Source organism: Pongo pygmaeus, chromosome X (genome assembly GCF_028885625.2).
Source record: "Pongo pygmaeus isolate AG05252 chromosome X, NHGRI_mPonPyg2-v2.0_pri, whole genome shotgun sequence".
NCBI classification, from domain to species: domain Eukaryota; kingdom Metazoa; phylum Chordata; class Mammalia; order Primates; family Hominidae; genus Pongo; species Pongo pygmaeus.
This window is the reverse complement of record NC_072396.2, coordinates 47295789-47321154: the sequence shown is the minus strand read 5'-3', so window position 1 is coordinate 47321154 and position 25366 is coordinate 47295789. Positions and strand designations below refer to the sequence as shown.

Here is a 25366-nt window from a genome sequence, read left to right as displayed (position 1 = left end):
GGTTCAAGCAATCCTTCTCATGCCTGGCTAATTAAAAAAAAATTTTTTTTAGGCTGGGCGCGGTGGCTCACGCCTGTAATCCCAGCACTTTGGGAGGCCGAGGCAGGCGGATCACAAGGTCAGGAGTTGGAGACCAGCCTGGCCAATATGGTGAAACCCCATCTCTACTAAAAATACAAAAATTAGCCAGGTGTGGTGGCACATGCCTGTAATCCCAGCTACTCAGGAGGCTGAGGCAGAAGAATCACTTGAACCCGGGAGGCAGAGGTTGCAGTGAGCCAAGATCGTGCCACTGCACTCCAGCCTGGGTGACAGAGTGAGACTCCATCTCAAAAAAAAAAATTTTAGGGTCTTGCTATGTTGCCCAGGCTGGTCTTGGACTCCTGGCCTCAAGCAATCCTCTTGCCTCATCCTCCCAAATTGCTGGGGATTACAGGCATGAGCCACTGCACTGGGTCCTGAGACTACATTTCTAATAAGCTCCTGGGTGCTTCTGATGCTCCTGGTCTGAGGACCACACTTAGAGTAGAAAGATGGCACACCTTCCTGCCCTAACTGAGCTGACCCACCAAATTGTGAGAAATAATAGATGTAAGTTTTAGGGGTTTGTTTTGTAGCAAAAGCGAGCTGATATAAAGAAGGTGTGAGGGCTTAGACGAAATGTTTTGGAGAAGCAAAGGAAAGAGCAGCAGCACTCTAGTGCCCCCAACCCCACTGAGACATTTTCCCCAGGCTAGGAGGAGTGGGCAAAGGGAGAGAGAAGTCTATGGATCCTGCAGCCCAGAGCACCTGAACTCTTCTTCCTGGCAATGTGTCAGGGCAGAGCAGGAGTCAAAGAGAAGTGGCCACATGGTTCAGCTTGACAGAGATGATCAGGGGCACTGTGCCAAACCTTCCTGGGCCCCAGGCATAGCTTGGAAGCAGCAGAAGGGTCAAGTGACAGTGACAGAGACATCTCAGGGCAACTAGGTGAGCCAAAAACCCAATGATTCTAAGACCCCAGATCAAGAGTACAACCTTGGGAGTAGAGGAACCCTAGGAATTAATAAGGTCAATCAATGGTCTGTCATCCTAGCAGAAGGAAAACTCAATCAGAATTAAAGTTATTTTCTATTAAGTGATTTATATCACACCTAAGTTACTAGATCTGCTATTCATTTTTCACAATAGAGTGGTACAATAGAGTAGGCCCCAGTCCCTCCTATCATTCACCATTTCTCCGCCCTATTCAACTACACCCTCTCAACCAGATTATTTCCACTGATGTGAAACAGTTTGATCTCTTTCTCTGTTTCTTCCTCTCTCTCTTTAGTCCCATTGATTTGCATCCTCCTTTAGCATAGCTGCTGCTAACACATACAGTACCCTTGTGAGAATCAGAAAGTGCCCCCTCCAGACAGATGAATTGCAAGGGGGCTGACCCCATTCAAATAAGTACCCCTTCCTTCAGGCCACAGCCCCAGTCCAAGATTAACAGCTTGAAGGCAGAACCTGGCCAGATTCCAGCCCGCTGTTGCATCTTTCTGCCAGGTACCCTCACCCTGCCCTTCTCCTACCCTTATCCTGTTGCCACTGGTTTCTCTACCCACTCCTCACAGCCCAGCTTCTTAGTAGAGCTGTCTATACTAGTTCTCTCCGTGCTCTCATCTCCTACTCATTCTGTGGCAGGCCAGGTCTCCCTAATGGCTGAACAGGCAGGCCTCCCTAACAACTGTTTCAGCACTGACTGAGTGGTTAAGCTAACTATTAAAAGCTGAGAGAGCCAGTGCCCTTATACAAAGGCTGAAAGGTAACAAAAGCACACCAAGAGTTTTGCCTAGGTCTTTCCTGGGCCTTGAAGCGTGACAGGAGAAGGAAGGAGTTCTTAACAGGACCCATTTAAGATTAAACAAGTTTCTCCAGGCACGGTGGTTCGTGCCTGTAATCCCAGCACTTTGGGAGGCCGAGGCAGGTAGATCACTTGAGGTCAGGAGTTCGAGACCAGCTTGGCCAACATGGTGAAAACTCGTCTCTACTAAAAATACAAAAATTAGCCGGGCGTGGCATGCGCCTGTAATCCCAGCTACTTGGGAGGCTGAGGCAGGAGAATCACTTGAACCTGGAAGGCGGAGGTTGCATTGAGCCGAGATTGAGCCACTGCACTCCAGCCTGGGCAACAGAGTGAGACTCTGTCTCAAAAAAAAAAAAAAAAAATTTAAAAAGATTAAGCACATTTTATTAGGGGTCTGAAGGAACTCCCCAAACCTCCATGATTTAGCAGGAGATAAGATAAGGGTAATCACCCCAGCACCTGGATCCATTTAGATTAAGTAAATTTACTGAGGCTCCAGAGGAAGGTCTTCAGGACTCAGACCTTAGTTATAGATTAGAAGAAGTTAATCACTTATGTCTTTAGATGAATGCACACTTACACGTAGACATATAGCTTAGAAGGTATGTAAGCTCTGGAAAACTTTGTAATTTTGAGTTGATCTGGTGATAATTTCCAGGCCTTCTCCCAGCACCTGGTTACAGAAATAAAAACTCTCTTCTTTCCCAGTTCACCTGCATCTTGTAATTGGGCTGAGAGAATAAGCAGTCTGACCCTTGGCTTGGTCCGGGAACAATTCCTCAGCACACTCCAATCTGAGTTCTGCCCCCATATTGCCACATCATCAGTTCTTTCTAAGCTTATCAATGGCTTCCATGGGGTTTTTTTTTTTTTTTTTTTTGAGTTTAGCTAGGATCACAGATTCACACCACCACTCCCAGCTAACTTTTTTATTTTTAATTTGTGTAGATACGGAGTCTTCCTATGTATTCCAGCCTGGTCTCCAATTCCTGGGCTCAAGCAATCCTCCTATGTTGGCCTCTCAAAGTGCTGGGGTAACGAATGTGAGCCACCATGCCTGGTGCCATGTTACTGAATCCAGGACACTTTCATGGCTCACCTTACTTGACCTTTCAATAACATTTTTAACTGACACATTGTAAGTGTACATATGTATCAATAACATTTAACACTGTTGACAGTTCCCACCTTCAAACCATCTCTTCTGCCAACTTCTATGACATCACATGTGAACTGTTCTCCTAGTTCATAGCTGCACCTTCAGAGCATAGCATTTGAGAGATTGACCTTTGGAGTCAGGCCACCCAAGTTGATATCCTTTGGAGTGAGGCCACCCAAGTTCATAGGCCAGCTCCACCACTTCAGGTCTATGGCCTTGGGCAAGTAAGTGAACCTCTCTGTGCCTCATTTATCAAACATTAGTTCTAATAGTACCTATCCTCCCCTATCCCGCAGGGTTGTTGTAAGAATTAAATTATATATATATATATATGCAGTCATGTGCCACCTGATGTTTTGGCAATGATGAGCTGCATATGCAAGTGAGGTCCCATAAGATTCTAATACCTTATTTTTATTGTACCTTTTCTATGATTAGATGATATGTTTAGATGCACAAATACCATCTCATGTTACAACTGTCTATAGTATTCAGTACAGTAACATGCTGTACATATAGCCTAGGTGTGTAATAGGCTATCCCATCTAGGTTTATGTAAGTACACTTTATGATGTTTGCACAATGATGAAATTGCCTAACAACGCATTCCTTGGAATGCATCCCCATCATTAAACAATGCATGACTGGGTGTGGTGTGTGTGTGTGTGTGTGTGTGTGTGTGTGTGTGTGTGTGTATGTATAATCCCAGAACATTGTATCCCATGGAGTAAGCTTTAAGTCTTATGAGTCGGTACATTGTTGCTGCTGTGGGAAGCTGATTCCCCAGGCCCTCTTCCTTTTCACTCTATGATCTCTTCAATGACTCCAAATTGACATTTCCAGCCCCAGCCTCTCCTTGGGGCTCCACACCTAGAAATCCAGTTGCCCACTTGACATTCCCTCTTGGTTGCCTCAATGGCATATCAATTTTAATATGTGAATGATAAAACCATCTATTCTATTATGCAGCCAGAAACTTAGGAGCCGTTCTGGGTATCTCCCTCTTCCTCAGTCCCTCTTCTTCAATCCAATCTATCACCAAGTCAGGTGGGTTTTACCTCCTAAATGTCCTTTCAAATCATTCACTTATCTTCATTGCCATTGCTACTACCCTAGCTCAGAGGACCAACTGTCGCCTAGAGCACTGTAGAAACTGCCTAGCCAGTCTCTGTTTCTATTTTGCCCTAATTTTTTTTTTTTTTTTTTTTTTTTGAGACTGGGACTCACTCTGTCGCCAAGCATGGAGTGCAGTGGTGTGATCTCAGCTCACCAAAACCTCTGCCTGTCAGGCTCAAGTGATCCTCTCTCCTCAGCCTCCCGAGTAGCTGGGATTACAGGCGCGCACCACCACGCCTGGCTACTTTTTTTGTAGAGACAGGAATTCACCATGTGGCCCAGGCTGGTCTTGAACTCCTGGGCTCAAGCGGTCTGCCTGTTTGGACCTCCCAAAGTGCTGAGATTAAAGGCATGAGCCACTGCACCCAGCCTAATTTTTAATCAGTGATATATTTCGGTCAATGCCATTTCTCTGCTCAGAATCTGTCTTGGCTTCCAATTGGTCTTTGGATAATGATGCAAATCATTAAGGTTTGAAAATTATGTTGTTAGAGGTCTTGAATGCCAGACATTATCATGGTGTCAAGCACATAGTAGGTGCTCAACAAGCATTTGTTGTCTGATTGACTGCTGGGAAGAAGCACTTTACATTTGAGCTTTGATAGCAAACTACTGATGATTTGTATTGAGGGAGTAAGTAACGTTAGCAGAAATGACTTTCCAAAAATAGTCTTGCTGGGATCCCATGGATTGGGATTGAGAGAGGAAGACCTATTGGGACAGAATGAAAGAGCAGAGAATTTGAAATAGATGGCAGTTGGAAAGAAAAAGATGGATAGAGATTGGGAAGGCAGAATCTGCCTGCTTGGCTGAGAAAAAAATAAGACTAGGATTTTAGACTGAGAAAAAGAAAACAAAGATTTCTTTTGATTTGTTTTTTCTGCTATCCTCTCTCTCTCTCTCTCTCCCCCCCCCCCCCTTCTCTCTCTCTCTGACAGGATCTTGCTCTGTCACCCAGGCTGGAGTGCAGGGGTATGATCATGGCTCACTAAAGCCTCGACCTCCCAGGCTCAAAAGATCTTCTCACCTCAGCCTCCTGAGTAGCTGGGACCACAGGTGTGTGTCACCAGGCCTGGCTAATTTTTTAATATTTTGTGGAGATGGGGTCTCACTATGTTGCCCAGGCTGGTCTCAAACTCCTAAGCTCAAGCGATTCTCCTGCCTTGGCCTCTCAAAGCGCAGGGATTGCAGGTGTAAGCCACTGCTCCTGGCCAGCATGCCTTCTAAGGATTTTCACAGTCTGGCTCTAATCTACCTCTACAATCTCCTTTTCTGTTTTTCATGAGGTTTCCAACATTATAAACAGGGGTGCTAAAATCACATCTTTACTACTTTCAAAACAATGGACCTAGAGACCAGACTTTTTCTTATGTATTCAAATATTTATTCAAAAATATGTATCAAGTGCAATCATGTATCTGGGGTTGTGCTGGGCAGAGGAGGTACACAATGAGCAAAACAGTCCCTGACCCTGTTGTCCCTTCCAGCCTAAGAGAGGAGACCAACTTTAACCAAATCAGTCTCCTAATGTGTGAATGACCCCAAACTGAACCAAGTGCTTGAAGGAGAGGAACACAGTTCTATGAGAGTGTATAACATAAAGGTCTGCCCCAGGGCTAGGCGCAGTGGCTCACGCCTGTAATCCCAGCACTTTGGGAGGCCAAGGCGGGTAGATCACTTGAGGTCAGGAGCTCGAGACCAGCCTGGCCAACATGGTGAAACCCTGTCTCTACTAAAAAATACAAATTTGCCGGTGTGGTGGCGGGCGCCTGTAGTCCCAGCTACTCGGGAGGCTGAGGCAGGAGAATTGCTTCAACCTGGGAGGCGGAGGTTGCAGTGAGCCGAGATTGTGCCACCACACTCCAGACTGGGCAACAGAGCGAGACTCAAAAAAACATCTGCCCACACACACACACTCTCTATCCATCTCTCTGTCTCTCTCTCTCTCTCTCTGTCTCTCACTCTCTCTGTCTTCTGTGTGTGTGTGTGTGTGTGTGTGTGTGTGTGTGTGTAGGTGTAGTAAAGACTTCCCACAGGGGATGCTTGAGCAGAGATCTGAAGGTGGAGAAGGACCTGACTGAATGAGGTGGGAATGGAACATGATGGGTTCAAGAAACTTAGACCATGTAGCTATTCTTGCATATTTATTTTTTCATATGAACTTTAGTATCAACTTGTTTAGGTCCAGAATAAAAGCTTATTGGTATTCTTACTGAAAGTTGGTAAGTTTATAACATAACATAGGAAGGAGAATTGACATCTTCGTGATATTGACTTGACCTATCTGTGAGAGCCACCATTTATGTAAGATAACATAAACAGAGGTTCCAAGGATCAGGACATGGATATCTTTAGGGGCCATCATTCTTCTCAGCACAAATACTATTTACAATAATACCAAAGAAGGCCAGGTGCAGCGGCTCACGCCTGTAATCCCAGCACTTTGGGAGGCCAAGGCAGCCGGATCACTTGCGGTCAGGAATTCGAGACCAGCCTGGGCAACATGGTGAAACTCTGTCTCTACTAAAAATACATAAATTAGCCAGGCGTGGTGGCAGGCGCCTGTAATCCCAGCTACTCAGGAGGCTGAGGCACGAGAATCGCTTAAACCCAGGAGGCAGAGGTTTCAGTGAGCTGAGGTCGTGCCACCGCACTCCAGCCTGGGCGACAGAGCAAGATTCAATCTAAAAATAAAATAAAATAAAATAAAATAAAACCAGAGAAATGAAATACTTAGGTGTAAATTTAACAAATATGTCCTAGATCTATGTGCTGAAAACTACAAAACAATGATGAAGGAAATAAGAGAGCTAAATATATGGATATTTAGAAATGTATGGAGAACTATGTTCATGGATTGGAAGACTCAATATTGTGAAGATTCCAATACTCTAAAAATTTATCTATAGATTTGACACGATTCCAGTCCAAATCCCAGCAGGATTCTTTATAGATATCAGCATGGTGACTCTAACATTTACATGGAGAGGCAAAGAAATTAGAATATTCAAAACATTTTTTTAAAAATAAGAACAAAATTGGAAGATTCATGCTACTTAATTCTGAGACTTACTATAAAGCCACAGTAATCAAGACAGTGTGGTATTGGTGCAAGGATGGATACGTAGGTCAATGTAATAGAATAGAGAGTGCAGAAATTTACCCATACTTTTTACAAAAATTCACTTAAAATTAATCATAGACCTGGCTGGGCCTGGTGGCTCATACCTGTAATCCCAGCACTTTGGGAGGCCAAGGCAAGTGGATTGCTTGAGTCCAGGTGTTTGAGACCAGTCTGGGCAACATGGTGAAACTCTATCTCTAGAAAAAATAAAATTAAAAACAAAATTAGCCAGGCATGGTGGCACACGCCTGGGAGCTACTTGGGAGGCTGAGGTGGGAGGATGGCTTGAGCCTGGGAGGCGGAGGTTGCAGTCAGCAGTGATTGCACCACTGCACTCCAGCCTGGGTGACAGAGCCACACCCTGTTTAAAAAAAAAAAATCAATCATAGACCTAAATATAAGATGTATAACTTTTAGAAGAAAACACAGAAGAAAGTCTTTGTTTTCTGGTGTTAGGCCAATAATTCTTAGATATGACAACCAAAAGCACTATCCATAACAGAAAAATTTGATAAGTTGGACTTCATGAAAATTATGAGCTGTTGCTCTGCAAAAGATGCTAAGAGGATGAAAAAACAATATACTGGGAGAAACTATTTATAAATAACATATCTAACAAAGGACTTGTATCCAGAATATACAAAGAGCTCTCAAAACAATGAGGAAACAAACAATCCAATATAAAAATGGGCAATAAACCGTGGAAGCAAAGAACCAGTAGGTGAAGATAAAGGCATCAGAGCATTTAAGGAATCTGCAAAGCAGACACTGGCTCCGGCAGCAAGTGTAACTGGCAGCAGGAGATGGCCAAGAGCACCCAGGGAAAAGGCCCAAGCCCTAGAAGACCTGGCCGGCTTCAAAGACCCAGCACCAGGTCATACTGAAGAATCAATGACTCATGACAAAACCACCAAAATACCCTGCAAATCACCACCAGAACTAGTAGACACTGCAACAAGTTCAAAGAAATGGCCCAGGGCTTGTGGCCAGAAAGTAGAAGTGAAAGAAGAGCTGTTAGCAGTCGGCAAGCTCACACAAACATCAGGGGAGACCACGCACACCAATAAAGAACCAGCAGGTGAGGGCAAAGGCATGAAAGCATTTAAGCAACCTGCAAAGCAGAAGCTGGACCCAGAAAATGTAACTGGCAGCAGGAGATTGCCAAGAGTGCCCAAGGAAAATGCCCAACCCCTGGAAGATCTGGCCAGCTTCCAAGAGCTCTCTCAAACACCAGGCCACACTGAGGAACTGGCAAATGGTGCTGATAGCTTTACAAGTGCTCCAAAGCAAGCACCTGACAGTGGAAAACCTCTAAAAATATCCAGAAGAGTTCTTCAGGCCCCTAAAGTAGAACCCGTGGGAGACCTGGTAGGCACCAGAGACCCTGTAAAATCACAAAGCAAAAGCAACACCTCCCTGTCCCCACTGCCCTTCAAGAAGGGATGTGGAAAAGATGGAAGTGTCACAGGAACCAAGAGGCCGCACTGCATGCCTGCGCCAGAGGAAATCATAGAGGAGCTGCCAGCCAGCAAGAAGCAGAGAGGGTTGCTCCCAGGGTGAGAGGCAAATCACCCAAACCCTTGGTCATCATGAAGAGGAGTCTGAGGACTTCTGCAAAAAGAATTGAACCTGCGGAAGATCTGAACAGCAATAACATGAAAACCAACAAAGAGGAATACGAATTCCAAGACTCAGTCCCTGAAAATAAGGGAATGTCCCTGCTCTCCAGACGCCAAAATAAGACTGATGTAGAACAGCAAATAACTGAGGTCATTGTATTAGCAGAAAGAATTCAAATAAACTGAAATGAAAACAAGCCCATGAAGACCTCCCAAGACATGGACATTCAAAATCCAGATGATGGAGCCCAGAAACCCATACCTAGGGGCAAAGTCAGTGAAAACAAAAGGTGCTTGAGGTCTGTTAGACAGAATAAGAGCTCCCAGCCTGAAGTGGCAGAGGAGAGCGGAGGGCAGAAGAGTACGGAGGTACTCGTGCAGAATGAGGAAGGGAAAGGAGAAGCAGGAAATTCAGACTCTATGTGTTTGAGATCAAGAAAGATGAAAAGCCAGTCTGCAGCAAGCACTTTGGAGAGTGAATATGCACAGAGTAACACGGAATGTCAAGAGGCGTGCAGAAAATCCAAAGAAGGCTGAGGGCTGGGTGCAGTGGCTCACGCCTGTAATCCCAGCACTTTGGGAGGCTGAGGTGGGCGGATCACGAGGTCAGGAGATCGAGACCATCCTGGCTAACATGGTGAAACTGCGTCTCTACTAAAAATACAAAAAACTAGCCGGGCGTGGTGGCGGGCGCCTGTAATCTCAGCTACTTGGAAGTCTGAGGCAGGAGAATGGCGTGAACGCGGGAGGCGGAGCTTGCACAGTGAGCCGAGATCGGGCCACTGCACCCCAGCCTGGGCAACAGAGCGAGACTCCATCTCAAAAAAAAAAAAAAAAAAGAAGGCTGAGGACATTGTGTGCGTCAAGAAAATAAGAACCAGAAGTCACCAGGACAGTGAAGACATTTAACAAAGAAATCTAACTGGGAAAAATATAATAAAGTTAGTTTTGTGATAAACAAACAAAAAAAATGGGCAAAATATTTGAACAGCCATTTCACCAAAGAAGATATGCAGATGTCTATAAGGAAATGAACAAGCGGCTGAACATCAACAGTAAATGCAAATTAAAGCCATAATGAAATACCACTGATGCACCTATTACAATGGCTTAAAAAAACTGACAATACCAATTGCTGGCCAGGCTGTAGAACAACTGGAACATTCATACATTGCTAGTGCGAATGCAAAAATGGTTCAGCCACTTTGGAAAAACAGTTTGGCAGGTTTTTAAAATAAAGTTAAAAATATACTTACCACATGTTCCACCAATTCCATGCCTACATATTTCCTTAAAAGAAATGAAAACTTATGTTCACACAAAATCCTATATGCAAATGTTGATAGCAGCTTTGGTCATAATTGCTAAAAATTGGAAGCAACTGGTGAATGGAGAAACAAATTGTGATCAACCATACAATGGAACGCTACTCAGCAATAAAAAGGAACAGACTATTGATACACACAATAACACGTGTGGCTGAATCTCAAATACATTATTCTGTGAGAAAGAAGCCGGCTCAAAAGTCTACATTCTGTATTATTCCATTTGTATGACATTCTGGAATATGCATAAGTATATTGACAAAGAACAGATTAGTCTTTCCAGGGATTAAGCACAGAGTAGAGGACTCAACCATAACAGGACAGCATTAGGTAGTTCTTTGGGGGGAATTCGAATTCTTCTGCATCGTGACTGTGGTAGTAGTTACATGACTTGGTAAGTTTGTCAAAATTCATAGAACTATACACCAAAAAGAATGAAATTTACTGAAGATAAATTTTAAAATAAAATAAAATAAACCCCAGGTATTCATGGCTCTACTTCCAATGCCTAAGCTGCCTTGAGCTTCTGAGCTCTAATGGATGAAAAGGTGGATATAGGGTTTGCCTGCAAGCCTTGTCCAAGCTCTGTGATTTCACTCACATTATAGGTTGAGTTCTCTGGGAAGCAGACTCTGAGATGGAGATTAGCACCCAGGATATCTTTTTGTTTTGTTTTTTTTGAGATGGAGTCTCGCTCTGTCACCCAGGCTGGAGTGCAATGCCACGATCTCTGCTCACTGCAACCTCCGCCTCCCAGGCTTGAGCAATTCTCCTGCCTCAGCCTCCCAAGTAGCTGGGATTATAGGCACCCACCACCACACCCGGCTAATTTTTGTATTTTTAGTAGAGATGGGGTTTCACCATGTTGGCCAGGATGGTTTCAAACTCTCCACCCAGGAGATTTATTAGAGAGGGCCCTTGGGATCAACATCTATTGAAGGGAAGGGAAGGATGTAGGATTGGGCAGAGGGGCAAGTCAGGTGGCACCACAAGCCCAACATTGTCTCTCTTGGTCTACCACATGGTGATCTTTGAAAATGAGGTGGTTATTCGGAGTTGTTGCTTGTTGAGGGGAGAGGGCTGGGCCCCCTGTTTTTCAGCTATTAGATGCAGGCTGACCCCTAGAAGGATGCAACTTTGGGTGAAGCAGCTCTTTTTAGCCAAGGCAATCACTGAAGTTGCTGACAGCTGAGGGTTTTCTGTGGGCACCGCTCCCAGCAGCTGGAGAATACTTCCTTTATTCCAGAAGGAGAATCTGGACAGCATCTACCACACTTCCTGACCTCTTCAAAAGAGGAGGTATTCCAATCTTTTTTACTACCTCCCAGAGGGCAGAAGTGGTGATTTCCTGTTGAAATCCAATGGCAGGACACTTACCAGGTCCTTTTGAGTTTTCTAATAAAAACATAAATCAATAAACAAACATATTTTCTGGGCAAAGAGTGGCTTCTCATGGGAATTTTTTCTAATTTTACATTTTTCTTCCTTGTGATAATATGTATAATTTATTTTATGAGAAGAAAAACATAAATTGTAATAGAACTTAGTTTTAGTTTTTTTTTTTTTTTTTTTTTTTAGAGATGGGTACTCATTCTGATGCCCAGACTGGAGTGCAGTGGTGGCAATCATAGCTCACTGCAGCCCCCAATCTCTGGAGCTCAAGCGATCCTCCCACCTCAGCCTCCCAAGTAGCTGGGACCACAGGCATGTGCCAACACACCCGGCTAATTTTGTTTATTTTTGTAGAGATGGAGGTCTCACTATGTTGCCCAGGCTGGTCTTGAACTCTTGGGCTGAAGCGATCCTCCTGCCTTAGCTTCCCAAAGTGCTGGGATTACAGGCGTGCGCCACCGCCCCCAGCCACGTTTGTTAATTTCAACATTTTCTTAACAAAAAGGAAAATCAGTTACATGGTATAGGTCAGGCATCTTTTATAACACTCTTACTTCTTCACATTCTTAAAATGTTGACTTTCTAATGCGAAGACTGGACAGGCTTCCAAGCTCTGGTGAAAGTGGGGCAAGGATTACTCTAGAGAGATTGTTAGGATATCACTGTATACCACTCCATCTCCCATGAGTATACAAGTTGTGCTGTGAGAGGAGTTTCTCACCATCTTTCATACTTAAACATGGCTTCATTTCTTGCTCCTCCTTAATCCTCTTCATAGCCTCTACCTAACCTAAAATATTGGGAATCCAAGGTTCCATGCTGGGCCCCCTCTTCTTGTACTCAACCACCTGAGATTTTCAATTCCCATGGCTTCTCCCAACAAGTTTACATTATTCACTCTTAAATATCATCTTCAGGCCGGGCATGGTGGCTCATGCCTGTAATCTCAGCACTTTGAGAGGCCGAGGCAGGTGGATCACCTGAGGTCACGAGTTTGAGACCAGCCTGGCCAACATGGTGAAACCCCGTTTCCACTAAAAATACAAAAATTAGCCGGGCGTGGTGGTGCCTGCCTGTAATCCCAGCTACTCGAGAGGCTGAGGCAGGAGAATTGCTTGAACCCAGGAGGCGGAGGTTGCAGTGAGCCAAGATCACGCCATTGCACTCTGGCCTGGGTGACAAGAGTGAAACTCCATCCCTCCCCCACCCAAAGAAAAATCATCTCCAGATTTATCTCCTGAACTCCAGTTAGTCTCATGTTTTCAATTCTGTGTCAGCACCTCTACCTGATGTCTCCCCAACCCAGGTGCCCCACATTCATCTTGTCGCCAAGCAAATCCTCTACAAATCTGCTATTCCTCATGAATTTCTGTTTTGAATGTTATTATTACACAGCAAGATGCCAGAATTAGAAACCCCACAGTCATCTTTGCGCATGCCTCTCCCTTTCTCAGGCACCACATCCAATCAGACATCCTAGCCCCATAAGTCTACCATGCAAATATCTCTTAAATATGCCTCCGTCATTAACTCTCCCCCCAACAAGATGCCACCATTCATCAATCCACATTGTGCTTTTCCTCTCTAGCTTTGTGTGATCCATCATCTCTTAATTGGTCTTTCTGCTTCCATCCTCTACCATCTCCACAGCTTCTTAAGAAGGCTATCTGGGGCCAGCAGAATCAAGTCCACACTCCTTAGGACACCTCATAAGGGTTTTTACAGTGCTGTCCTTATTCCTTGGCCTGCCTTCTAAGGATTTTCCCAGTCTGGCTCTCATCTACCTCTGCAGTCTCTTTCCACTGCTTCCTCTCTCTTCCTCCTCCATCCTGTATCCCAATTCTGTTGGCACACTGACTGTTTAATACTGTGAGTTCTAGTCAGACTTTTCTGGGTTTCACAAAAATGCTGAACAGTTTGATGCTTCTATATCTGAGCTCAAGTTGTTCCATCTGCCTAAAATACCTTTTGTTCACATTTCAGTCTGTCATGTCTCACTTAAATTTGAAGCTCACATATAAAGTTCATTCAACAGAATTAATGATTCATTTTCTAGGTTTCCACCTTGTACACACCTGCATTAAAACATCTCCTACGGCCAGGCACGGTGGCTCATGCCTGTAATGCCAGCACTTTGGGAGGCTGAGGTGGGTGGATTACTTGAGGTAAGGAGTTCAAGACCAGCCTGGCCAACATGGTGAAACCCCATCTCTATTAGAAATACAAAAAAATTAGCCAGGCTTGGTGGTGGGTGCCTATAATCCCAGCTACTTGGGAGGCTGAGGCAGGAGAATCACTTGAACCCAGGAGGCAGAGTTTGCGGCGGGCTGAGATTGCACCACTGCACTCCAGCCTGGGGGACAGAGTGAGACTCCATCTCAAAAAGAAAGAAAACCTCTTACATTAGTGTTATGAATTTGTTTCTCTTTCTGGATGGACTGTGAGCTCAGCAAGAATACCTGAAAGACGAGAGATATCCAATTGATGTTCTGTTTGAACTAGTGAATGAAATATCCCTGGTATAACTGGTACATTAAGCTGGGAATACTAATTACATATACCTAAGAATGAATTTTAATTATATGCTATACTCTCGGTTAGAAAGTAGGGAAGCAAACATTACTGTGTGAAGCTTAAAGGAAGGAAGAAATAATACTAAAGAAGGAATTTGAGAAACAGAAGAGTGAAGGCCCTGCATGGAAAAAAAGAGTGAAGAGAAATCAAAGGTGGACATTTTCTTAGAGACAGGGTCTCACTATGCTGTCCAGGCTGGTTTTGAACTCCTGGGGTCAAGCTACCCTCCCACCTCAGCCTCCCAAAGTGCTGGGATTACATGTGTAAGCCACCATGCCTGGCCTGAGATGGACATTAATTAAAGACAGATTTGCCCTCTTTAGCATTTTGTCCTTACTATTTTATTTTTGTAAATAGGTAGGCTGATGTGACCTGATGAGAAAATATCTAGTAAAAACACTGTGCAAACTAAGAATTGAAAACGTTGAAAAATTCTACTTTTTTTTTGAGACATAGTCTTGCTTTGTCGCCCAGGCTGGAGTGCAGTGGTGCGATCTCGGCTCACTGCAACCTCCACCTCCCAGGTTCAAGTGGTTCTCCTGCCTCAGTCTCCCAAGTAGCTGGGATTACAGGCACCTACCACCATGCCCGGCTAATTTTTGTATTTTTTTAGTAGAGATAGAGTTTCACCATGTTGGCCAGGCTGGCCTCGAACTCCTGACCTCAAGTGATCTGCCCACCTCAGCCTCCAAAGTGCTGGGATTACAGGTGTACAGTGCTGGCATTACATGCCTGGCCTGAAAAATTCTACTTTCTATATTAGTTATTTTTTAATTGTTCTTAGTCTTCTTTTCATAAATGTTACTTTTTTAAAAACATGCTCTACATGTTCAGAGAAACTTTCCTAGGAAGGAACTATAGAAATGATCCCTTGCTGGGCATGGGGGCCCACACCTGTAATCCCAGCACTTTGGGAGGCTGAGGAAGGAGGATTGCTTGAGCCCAGGAGTTTGAGACTAGCCTGGGCAAGACAGTGAGACCCTGTCTCTACAGAAAAATTTTAAAAATAGCCCAGTGTGATGCTGTGTGCCTGTAGTCCCAGCTACTCGGGAGGCTGAGGTGGGAAGATTGCTTGAACCTGGGATGTCAAGGCTGCAGTGAGCCATGATGGCACTATTACACTCCAGCCTGGCTGACAGAGTGAGGCCCTGTCAAAAAAAAAAAAAAAGAAAGAAAAGCAAAGCAAAAGAAATGACCCCTGAAAGCATAGTCTTTAAATGTTACTTCCTGATGAATGCCTTTTTGTAAATGAATTCAAGATGTAGATAAATGAGAAATGAAACAGAGACAATTATATTTCAGTTATATAGCTCACTCATCCATTTGGATAATTTTTCCATATTCTATAAAATGTCACCATCTGCTGGGGGAAGAAAAGATGTACAATTCAACTTTGTTGCATAAGTGGTATTTCAAATCAACATGATTACTTAGAACTATAGAACTTTTCTTTAGCAAGATGATTACACTAGCTCAGCTGGTGAAAAATTACCAGAACACATAGGCAAATACTATTCACCACTGTGCTTTGTTTGAGGATATTCTTTCTCCAATGGGCAATTCAGATCAATTATCCTTTAAAATGTTTTAACAAGTAGCACTTTTGTTTGTTTTTTGAGACGAGTCTCTCTCTGTCGCCCAGGCTGGAGTGCAATGGTGCGATCTCGGCTCACTGCAACCTCCGCCTCAGCCTCCTGAGTAGCTGGGATTACAGGCACACACCATCATGCCCGGCTAATTTTTGTATTTTTGTAGAGACGGGGTTTCACCATGTTGGCCAGGCTGATCTTGAACTCCTGACCTCAAGTGATCCTCCTGCCTCGGCCTCCCAAAGTGCTGGGATTACAGGCATGAGCCACCTCGCCCAGACTCCTTTTCCATTTTCTATTCATATGTTCACTTTTACATATGTACACTTTTACATATTTTACAAATAGCAGTTTGTGGGGATATTTTTTATCAGAGACATTGTAATCATCCAGTGGGTCCTTCTGTTAGAATAGGTAGCTAGGCAGACATGAACAGGGCAGGAGAAGTCCCCCAAATCCCCAGGCAACCATCAGGTGATGGTCAGGTGGTTGTTAAACTGTCTCGCTAAAATAATAATTGGTTGCAGCTGGCACCAGAGAAAGGCAATCTCCCAATGGACAGAAACACCTGAAGCTGGTAATGAGCAACTTCCAAATAAGATATCAGGAGTTAGGCAAACGGGCTCAAGTATGTGCACTAAGAGGCAAAATGGCGGAGTTTAACTGGTGTATGATATTCCTCTAGGAACGCTTGACTGGTAAGGGAAAAATGCCTCAAATGAGCATGTGCCTAACTTCAGTAAACACACTGCGCGTGCAGCCTCATCCAAGTGCTGGCAGGCCATGGTGCATGCAGACAGCCCACTTCAAGGAAAAATAGAGGAGAAATGGAAATCTCAGAACCATGCCAGCGTATAAAACAACAAGTCAAGGGCTGAACAGCACACTTGGATCTCTCAAGTTGCCCACTTGACCCTCTTCCAAGTGTACTTTACTTCCTTAATTTCTGCTCTAAAACTTTTAAATAAACTCTCGCTCCTGTTCTAAAACTTGCCTTGGTCTCTCACTCTGCCTTCTGCCCCTTGGCCAAGTTCTTTCCTCCAATGGGGCAAGAATCGAGTTTGCTGTAGACCCGTTGGATTTGCTGCTGGTAACACTTCCTGCCCACTGCACAGACAAAATCAGTTTACTGAGACCATGGCATTGCAATAAAGAGTTTGGCTGGGTGTGGTGGCTCACACCTGTAATCCCAACACTTTGGGAGACTGAGACAGGTGGATCACTTGAGGCCAGGAGTTTAAGACCAGCCTGGCCAACATGGTGAAACCCCGTCTCTACTAAAAATACAAAAAATTAAGGCCAGGCACGGTGACTCATGCCTGTAATCCCAGCAATGTGGGAGGCCAAGGCAAGTGGATCACCTGAGGTCGGGAGTTCAAGACCAGCCTGGCCAATATGGTGAAATCCTGTCTCTACAAAAATACAAAAATTAGCCGGGCATGATGGCATGTGCCTGTAATCCCAGCTACTTGGGAGGCTGAGGTGGGAGAATCGCTTGAACCCAGGAGGCAGAGGTTGCAGTAAGCCAAGATCATGCCATTACACTCTAGCCTGGGTGACAGAGCGAGACTCAGTCTCAAAAAAAAATAGCCAGGCATGGTGGCGCATGCCCGTAGTCCTAGCTACTCAGGAGGCTGAGGTAGGAGAACCATTTGAACCTGGGAGGTGGAGGTTGCAGTGAGCCAAGATCATGCCACTGCACTCCAGCCTGGGTGACGGAGTGAGACTCCATCTCAAAAAGAAAGAAAGAAAGAGTTTAATTGACATGAGGCTGGCCACACCACGTGGGAGATGGAATTATTACTCAAATCAATCTCCCTGAAAACTCAGAAGTTAGGGTTTTTCAAGGATAGTTTGTCAGACAGGGGGCTGATTGGTTGGAAGTGCAATCATAGGTGTGTGGAAAATGGCCCTTGTGTGCCAAGTCCGCTTCTGGGTGGGGGCCACAAGACCAGTTGAGTCATGAGTCCATCTTGCCAGTCCGAGTGGAGCCATGCGGTCACCATAAATGCAAAAACCTGAAAAGACATCTCAAAAGGCCAATCTTAGGTTCTACAACAGTGATGTTATTTACAGGATTAACAGGTGAAGTTGCAAATCTTGTGGTCTCCGGAACAATGGCCATTAATCATTGAACTCCACCTACACCTTAGCAAAATTCAGGCCCCTTTCATCTTTCTTTTTTTTTTTTTTGAGATGGAGTCTTGCTCTGTTGCCCAGGCTGGAGTGCAGTGGCACTATCTTGGCTCACTGCAACCTCTGCCTCCCTGGTTCAAGCGATTCTCCTGCCTCAGCCTCCTGAGTAGCTGGGACTACAGGCACTGGCCACCACGCCCGGCTAATTTTTGTAATTTTAGTAGAGACGGGGTTTCACCATATTGGTCAGGCTGGTCTCAAATGCCTGACCTCAGGTGATCCACCCACCTTGGCCTCCCAAAGTGCTGGGATTACAGGGGTGAGCCACTGTGCCCGGCCTCATTAGTTTTACAAAGGTGCTTTAGTTTTGGGGAAGGGCTATTATCATCTAAACTGCAAACTGCATTTCCCCCAAAGTTAGCTTGGCCCATGCCCAGGGATGACCAAGGGCAGTTTAGAGTTTAAAGGCAAGATGGGGGTTGGTTGGATCAGATCTCTTTCACTGTCATAATTTTCTCACTGTTAAAATTTTTGCAAAGGCAGTTTCAATATCACCTCTCTTCTTAAGTGTTGCAAATATTCTTCCCAGTCTATAACTTGTCTTTTGATTTCCTATGGCATATGAGGACTAAACTCTGATCTTGAAATTCCTATCTAAGGGGCCTGGGGAGTCATGCCCTACAAACTATAAAAATCTAATTAGATTTTTAAAATTAACCTGACACAATGTGGCTTACTTTCCAACCTGACTCTGGTATAGCATCACATGATAGATAGCAGACACTGAAGGAAACCAAATTATTTTATCCCAAAATATATTTCTTTGACATATTTTAAAATGGCTGCCACAGGGTCAACACGTTGAAATGACTCTGCAAAGCTGCCTTTTGCAGTGGAAATTTGCATTGGTAGAGAATCTCCATTAATGCACCCAGGCCTTCCCTTTCTAGGCCTTTTCCAGATCTAGGAGAGATTAACTGCGAGTCTGACATCTTTAAGGTCTGAAAGAGACATTTACCATCTATTCTCTCTGAGGGCTGCTACTTATGCACCTTCATCTACATAACAAGGTCCTCAGCCCCCATAACCCCCTTATCTTAACTCAAGCATTCCTTTCTACTGACTTCATGTCTTCCGACAACAGCTTAACTCTCTCAACCAATTGTCATCTAAAGAATACCTAAAACTGGCCAGGCGCGGTGGCTCATGCCTGTAATCCCAGCACTTTGGGAGGCCAAAGCAGGCGGATCACCTGAGGTCGGGAGTTCCAGACCAGCCTGACCAACATGGAGAATCCCCACCTCTACTAAAAATACAAAATTATCTGGGTGTGGTGGCGCATGCCTGTAATCCCAGCTACTCAGAAGGCTGAGGCAGGAGAATCCCTTGAACCTGGGAGGCAGAGGTTGCAGTGAGCTGAGATCATGCCATTGCAATTCAGCCTGGGCGACAGAGTGACACTGTCTCCAATATATATACATTTTTAAATTAAGTCTAGGATTTACTTTATGGCTTCAGGGTTGTCCTTCTGGTTTATGCTCCACCATGATGTTATATAATATTCATATATATATATATAGATAGATAGATATAAAATTTATTTATTTATTTTTGAGACGGAGTCTCACTCTGTCACCAGGCTGGAGTGTAGTGGCATCATCTCGGCTCACTGCAACCTCCGCCTCTCAGGTTCAAGCGATTCTTCTGCCTCAGCCTCCCGAGTAGCTGCGACTACAGGCAGGTGCCACCACACCCAGCTAATTTTTGTATTTTTAGTAGAGACAGGGGTTCACCATGTTGGCCAGGTTGGTCTCAATCTCCTGACCTCGTGATCCACCTTCCTCGGCCTCTCAAAGTGCTGGGATTATAGGTGTGAGCCACTGCACCCGGCCCATATATATTTTATTTTTCATATTTAATTTTAATCCACTTGGAGTTTGTCATTACATATAATATGTAGGGGTCCAGGATTTTTTCCTTACAGATTTACATCACATCAATCCTATCAATTTTCACAAACTGAAAACACCTTTAATTTTCAATACATTCATGGATATACATTGGAACTCTGCCTTCTACTGACATTTTTGTCAACCATTATAACTTAGCATTAAGTAGGTTTATAATTTTTTTTTGCAGCCGGGTCTCACCCTGTTGCCCAGGCTGGAGTGCAGTGGCATGATCATGCCTCACTGCAGCCTCAAACCTCTGGTGCTCAAGTGACTCTCCCACCTTAGCTTCCTAAGTAGCTGGGACTACAGGCACACACCACCCTGCCCAGATTTTTTTTTTTTTTTTGGGTAGTGATGAGGTCTTACTATGTTGCCCAGGCTGGTCTCAAACTCCTAGATTCAAGCCATCCTCTCACCTCAGCCTCCCAAAGTGTTGGGATTATAGGCGTGAGCCACCATGCTTGGCCCCTCTCAACTTATTTTTTCATACTTTTTAAGGTAAACGTCAGACATTTAGTCTTCCATGTCTTGGGTGCAACTGAGTGCGGATGGTGTTGTGGACAGTAAAGGAATTTTGCCAAAACAGTCATAGGTAAAGAAAGGCAGATTTATCAGAGAAAGTTTGAAGATATGTTGTAAGGGTTCAATGGGCAGCACAGCAGAGAAGAGGCTGTCTGAGAGGCAGGAGCTGGAGGTTTTAAGTTTTATAAGGTTGTGCTGGAAAGGCTACATGCAAAACAAGGTATTTGGGAACAGGATGTGTGCCAGCAGGTTGTCTGCAATAAGCCATCTATAGAACAATTGTTCTCTCTCACCTGGGACCCCTTCCTTCTTGTTGCTTACTTATCAGGACTCCACATTCCATATATTCTACTTCCGGATTTGTTTCAGTGATCTCTTTAATTCTGCTCTATGCCACATTATTTACTTTAGTTTATAATGCCCTCTAATATCTTGTAAGATGAGTCTTCCCATGTTACCTCTATCCACCAAATACTCTTAGTTGTTCATATATTTTTTTCTGCCAATTAAAATGAAGTATAATTGTACTATAGGCCCCTGTTCCCATTTAGCATATTGGTTAAATTGCCTTAAATCTATCGATTAGGCTTAGGGACAATTTGGGTTTTTTTTTGTTTTTTTTTGTTTTTGAGATGAAGTTTTGCTCTCGCCCAGGCTGGAGTGCAGTGGTGCGATCTCAGCTCACTGCAAGCTCTGCCTCCTGGGTTCACGCCATTCTCCTGCCTCAGCCTCCCGAGTAGCTGGGACTACAGGCACCCGCTACCATGCCCGGCTAATTTTTTTGTATTTTTAGTAGAGACGGGGTTTCACCATGTTAGCCAGGTTGGTCTCAATCTCCTGACCTCATGATCCAGCCGCCTCGGCCTCCCAAAGCGCTGGGATTACAGGCGTGAGCCACTGCGCCTGGCCAGGTTTTACAGTAAAGTCTTCACTAAGGAGTACAGTTTATTTTCCTTTATATAGATGATGTCCAACCTTCTTAGGCTTATTTATACTTGTGTTCTTGCTTTTTGAATTGCATCATTTTTCCGACTATATATATTTTACTAGTCATCATTCACATGTATATTACAGCTAATCCAGATACTACAAAGCCCATAGTTGGTATCTAGCTAGGTAATAGCCACAATACCATTTTCATTTCAGAAAAGAAAGTGACAATGCAAAGGTGGACTTGAGACACAGAGGGAAAAAGGAACCTGGAAGATAGTATGCTAAATGAAATAAACTAGACACAGAATGACAAATACTGCATTATTTCACTTAAAGGTGAAATCTTAAAAAGTTGAACTCATAGAAACAGAGAGTAGAACAGTGGTTACCAAGGACTGGGGATGCAGGAGTGGGAGACAGGAAATGGAGAGATGTTGGTCAAAAAATAAAACATTCTTTTTTTTTTTTTTTTTTTTGGAGACAGAGTCTTGCTCTGTTGCCCAGGCTGGAGTGCAGTGGCACGATCTCAGCTCACTGCAACCTCTGCCTCTCAGGTTCAAATGATTCTCGTGCCTCTGCCTCCCAAGTAACTGGGACTACAGGTGCGTGCCACCACACGTGGGTAATTTTTTGTATTTTTAGTAGAGACAGGGTTTCACTATGTTTCCCAGGCTGGTCTTGAACTCCTGAGCTCTGGCAATCCACCCACCTTGGCCTCCCAAAGTGCTAGGATTACAGACGTGAGCCATCACGTCCGACCTAAAAGGTAAAAACATTCTAAGATGAACAAGTTCTGCAGATCTAAGGTACAGTATAGGTGGTGATGGATGTATTAGTTGATTGTGGTAATCATTATACAATGCATACACATATCACATTTTAAAAACCCACTATTTTAGGTATAAAAAAATAAAGACATGTATTTTTTAAAAATGAAAGAAAAACACCGAGAAAATATGAGGCAAGCATAACAAACCTAGTGGTTTTCATTTGAAGGCAGTGGTTTTTAAACAAAAGCATTTTCACAAAAGGAATGAGAACATCTCAGTATTATATATTTGATACAATTCCCAAATAAATTTAGTCACAATAAAACAAGGTTGCTTATGCAGAACCCTTGAAATACAATGTATGTAAAAATATTTTTACTACTGTGCTCAAGAATAGAGATTTTGAGGACAATTCTTACATATTTAAGAAGAAAAACTTTAGTTAATACTCAGACTTTATTCAACATCAGAAAATACACAATGAAGAGAAAATCTACAATTTAAATCAGCTTGCAGATACATTTACTTCTGGATCACAACTTACTCAGCATTAGAAAATTCACACTGGCTGGGCATGGTGACTCACCCTGTAATCCTAACACTTTGGAAGGCTGAGGGCAGGAAGAGGCCTTGAGTCCAGGAATTCCAGACCAGCGTGGGCAACAGTGAGACCCTATCTCTACAAAAAATTTTAAAAATTAGCCAGGTGTGGTGGCGCACACTTGTCCCAGCTACTCAGGAGGCTAAGGTGGCAGGGTCCTTTGAGACCAGGGTCCTTTGAGCCGAGGCTATAGTATGCCATGATCACGCCTCTAAATAGACACTGCATTCCAAACTAGGCAACATAATGGCATCCTGTCTCTAAAATAAATAAATAAATAAGAAAATAATTGCCTGGGCGCAGTGGCTCACACCTGTAACCCCAGCACTTTGGAAGGCTGAGGCAGGCGGATCACCTGAGGTCAGGAGTTTGAGACCAGCCTGGCCAACATATAGTGAAACCCCATCTCTACTAAAAATACAAAAAAATTAGCTGGGCATGGTGGCGTGTGCCTGTAATCCCAGCCACTTGGGAGGCTGAGGCAGGAGAATTACTTGAACCCACGAGGTGGAGGTTGCAGTGAGCCAAGATCGCGCCACTGCACTCTAGCCTGGGCAACAAGAGCCAATAACTCCATCTCAAAAAAAAAAAAAAATTGGCTACATGCAGTGTTTTTGTCACATTAACCAGTATTATGGTGAAGTTACCTTTTGAAAAGTCATCTGGCAAAAACAACTGTTAACATCAGATGACAGTGACTTTGACAAAGCATTATACTACTAGGGTAAAAATGACTGAAGAGATTGGTGCAAAATGGGGAAAGGGGCTTCGTTTTTGAGAATACCAGCTCCACTCAACACTGGATACTCTCCTGCCTATGGAAGTCCACAGGGGCAGCTGCAGAGAGTGCTGCATGTTTCATAGTGTTGGGATAGGACAATGAAAACTAACATTTATCAGGTGCCTGCCATGGGCTACTCCTGGGCTTGAGGCTCTAAAGATGTTCCTTTGAACAATAACAACAGCCATCTAGGTTAGGTGGTCCTTAGCTATGGTAGAAAAAAGGGGACTGAGGCCCAAGAAGCTAGTAAGTGGTGGATTCCAGTCTTTTCTTCCAATGGATTAGTAGACACCAATGGCCCAGGCAGAGTGTTTCTTGATTTTTGAATACTAACATCATGAATAGCAAATGCTGGCATGGCAATAAGGGCATGCCCTGCATCTGGTCACATTCAAATCATCAGTCCCTTCTCTTTCTGCATAAACACTTGATCTTACAGAATCAGGATATGGAGAGATGCTGGCCAGGGCCACAGATCAGGTGCTTCTGCAGTTTGCAGTTTCTCTACTGTCCTCAGGACATATTAACCCTATCATTCTATTAACTCTTTTCTGTCTACTGATAGTGATATCTGAAAAGGTTATCAAATCACCTCTCCTCTAGAAATAAATAGGTTGGTATCTCTAAACCTGGCCATCAGTAACACATACACATGAAATTCTGAATGAGCAGTAATTCACTGCTCACATGTCCAAGGGAAAACAAGCTCTTTTCCTGGGACTTGTACAGGAGGCTTGGAGAGGGTCACTTCCCAGGGTCTGGCTGTATTGAGTTTGCAGATTTGGGTTGTAACTCATCCAAACTACCTGGGGAATGCAAGTTAACCTGAGAGGAGAAAGAGAAAAAGGAAAAACACTCATGTTCAAATGGAAATTAAATACGTGTCTGATAGATTCCACAAATGTCTTGGACACATCTATGAACAGTGTCTGGCACCAGCTGGCTCCAGCACAGAAGGGTTTGCTGTGTACCTGAGGGAGACTCTGTCATACTTGACCCAAGGAGGCCCGCTTGGTGACCAGGCAGGCATAGTAAGCATGGAGAACACACTTGGTCTCTTTCTCCCAGACCCAGACAGGAAACAGAAAACTTTCCTCAAGGTCACTACAGGCCTTTTTAGCGGGCCATGTTCCCACTGGCTGGCATTCTCAGAGAAAACACCTCTCCGCTAAAAAGTAAAACCCAGATTCTCCCAGGGTGTCTAAGATCCTAGGAACCGGAGCCCCACCACTGGGTAGAGATCAATCAGAATGAAGCTTTCTTCCCTCACTTCGGGAGGTTGCTGGCTCTGAAGCCCGGCTCCAAAGCCCCTCTTCCAGGCCACTTCCCCGACTGAGCCAGACCTCTTGCTCTTAGGACGCTCTGAGCCAGGCCTAGGGCCCCGCTCCACGTGGCCTGCCTGGACCCTAGAGGGCCGCGCTCTGGAGCTGCCACTGATGCCAGAGGCGCGACTCTTTTTCCTATTCCTAGGAGCGGAAGACAGAAACGGTGGCCTTGGGGACAGAGGGGTGGGAACACCCCACGTCCACTGCAAGAGAACGAAGTGGAAGAAGGGATTTCGGCTTCGGAGCCGGCAGGGGCCTGGCCACTGGAAAGCCCACGCCGAGTTCTCTCGCCTCTCGCCGCCCAGGTACGCCTCCCCGGACCTTTTGTACGACTCACCGTTGGAAATGGTCACACATTCCTTCTCCCCTTAGAGCTAACAGTGTCATAACCTTTGAAGCGCGGGCCGAGGAGCGCCATATCAGCCATAGGCTTTGTTGCCCCGCCTTCAAAGCCACTGCGCGTGCGCATTGCTTTGACTTCACGTTCCCAGGGGGCTGTGGGAAGCGGAAATGCTCGGCTGACCCGGAGGGTGGCGCTTCATTCACACTGGCTGTTGTCATCCGCCCCTGAGGTTTCAGGCTGTCGGCAGTGAAGTAAGCGGGAGGGTAAGGTGGTG

At 44.6% G+C, this 25366-nt stretch overlaps 2 protein-coding genes and 1 pseudogene across 7 annotated transcripts in view; 2 read left to right on the top strand and 1 right to left on the bottom strand.

Moving 5' to 3' along the window:
* Positions 1 to 8121: 8121 nt before the first annotated feature.
* On the top strand, positions 8122 to 9035 carry LOC129024010 (proliferation marker protein Ki-67-like; annotated as a pseudogene).
* A 13194-nt stretch (positions 9036 to 22229) lies between these two features.
* On the bottom strand, positions 22230 to 25315 carry LOC129024015 (uncharacterized). The gene is made up of 2 exons (XM_054471010.2): positions 25087 to 25315; positions 22230 to 24249 (listed from the first exon to the last, which is right to left on the bottom strand). Exons 1-2 carry the CDS (start codon positions 25308 to 25310, stop codon positions 24108 to 24110), a joined length of 366 nt encoding a protein of 121 aa, XP_054326985.1. The 5' UTR covers positions 25311 to 25315; the 3' UTR covers positions 22230 to 24107.
* The window catches only part of ZNF674 (zinc finger protein 674), a 52125-nt gene continuing 52004 nt past the window's right edge, over positions 25246 to 25366 (top strand). The window contains exon 1 of one of the 6 annotated variants that reach the window (XM_054470998.2): positions 25246 to 25355. The gene's annotated coding sequence lies outside the window, so the exon portion shown is untranslated. The remainder of the gene's footprint in view (positions 25356 to 25366) is intronic. The other 5 variants (XM_054470991.2, XM_054470993.2, XM_054470995.2 and 2 more) reach the window with 5 other exon arrangements.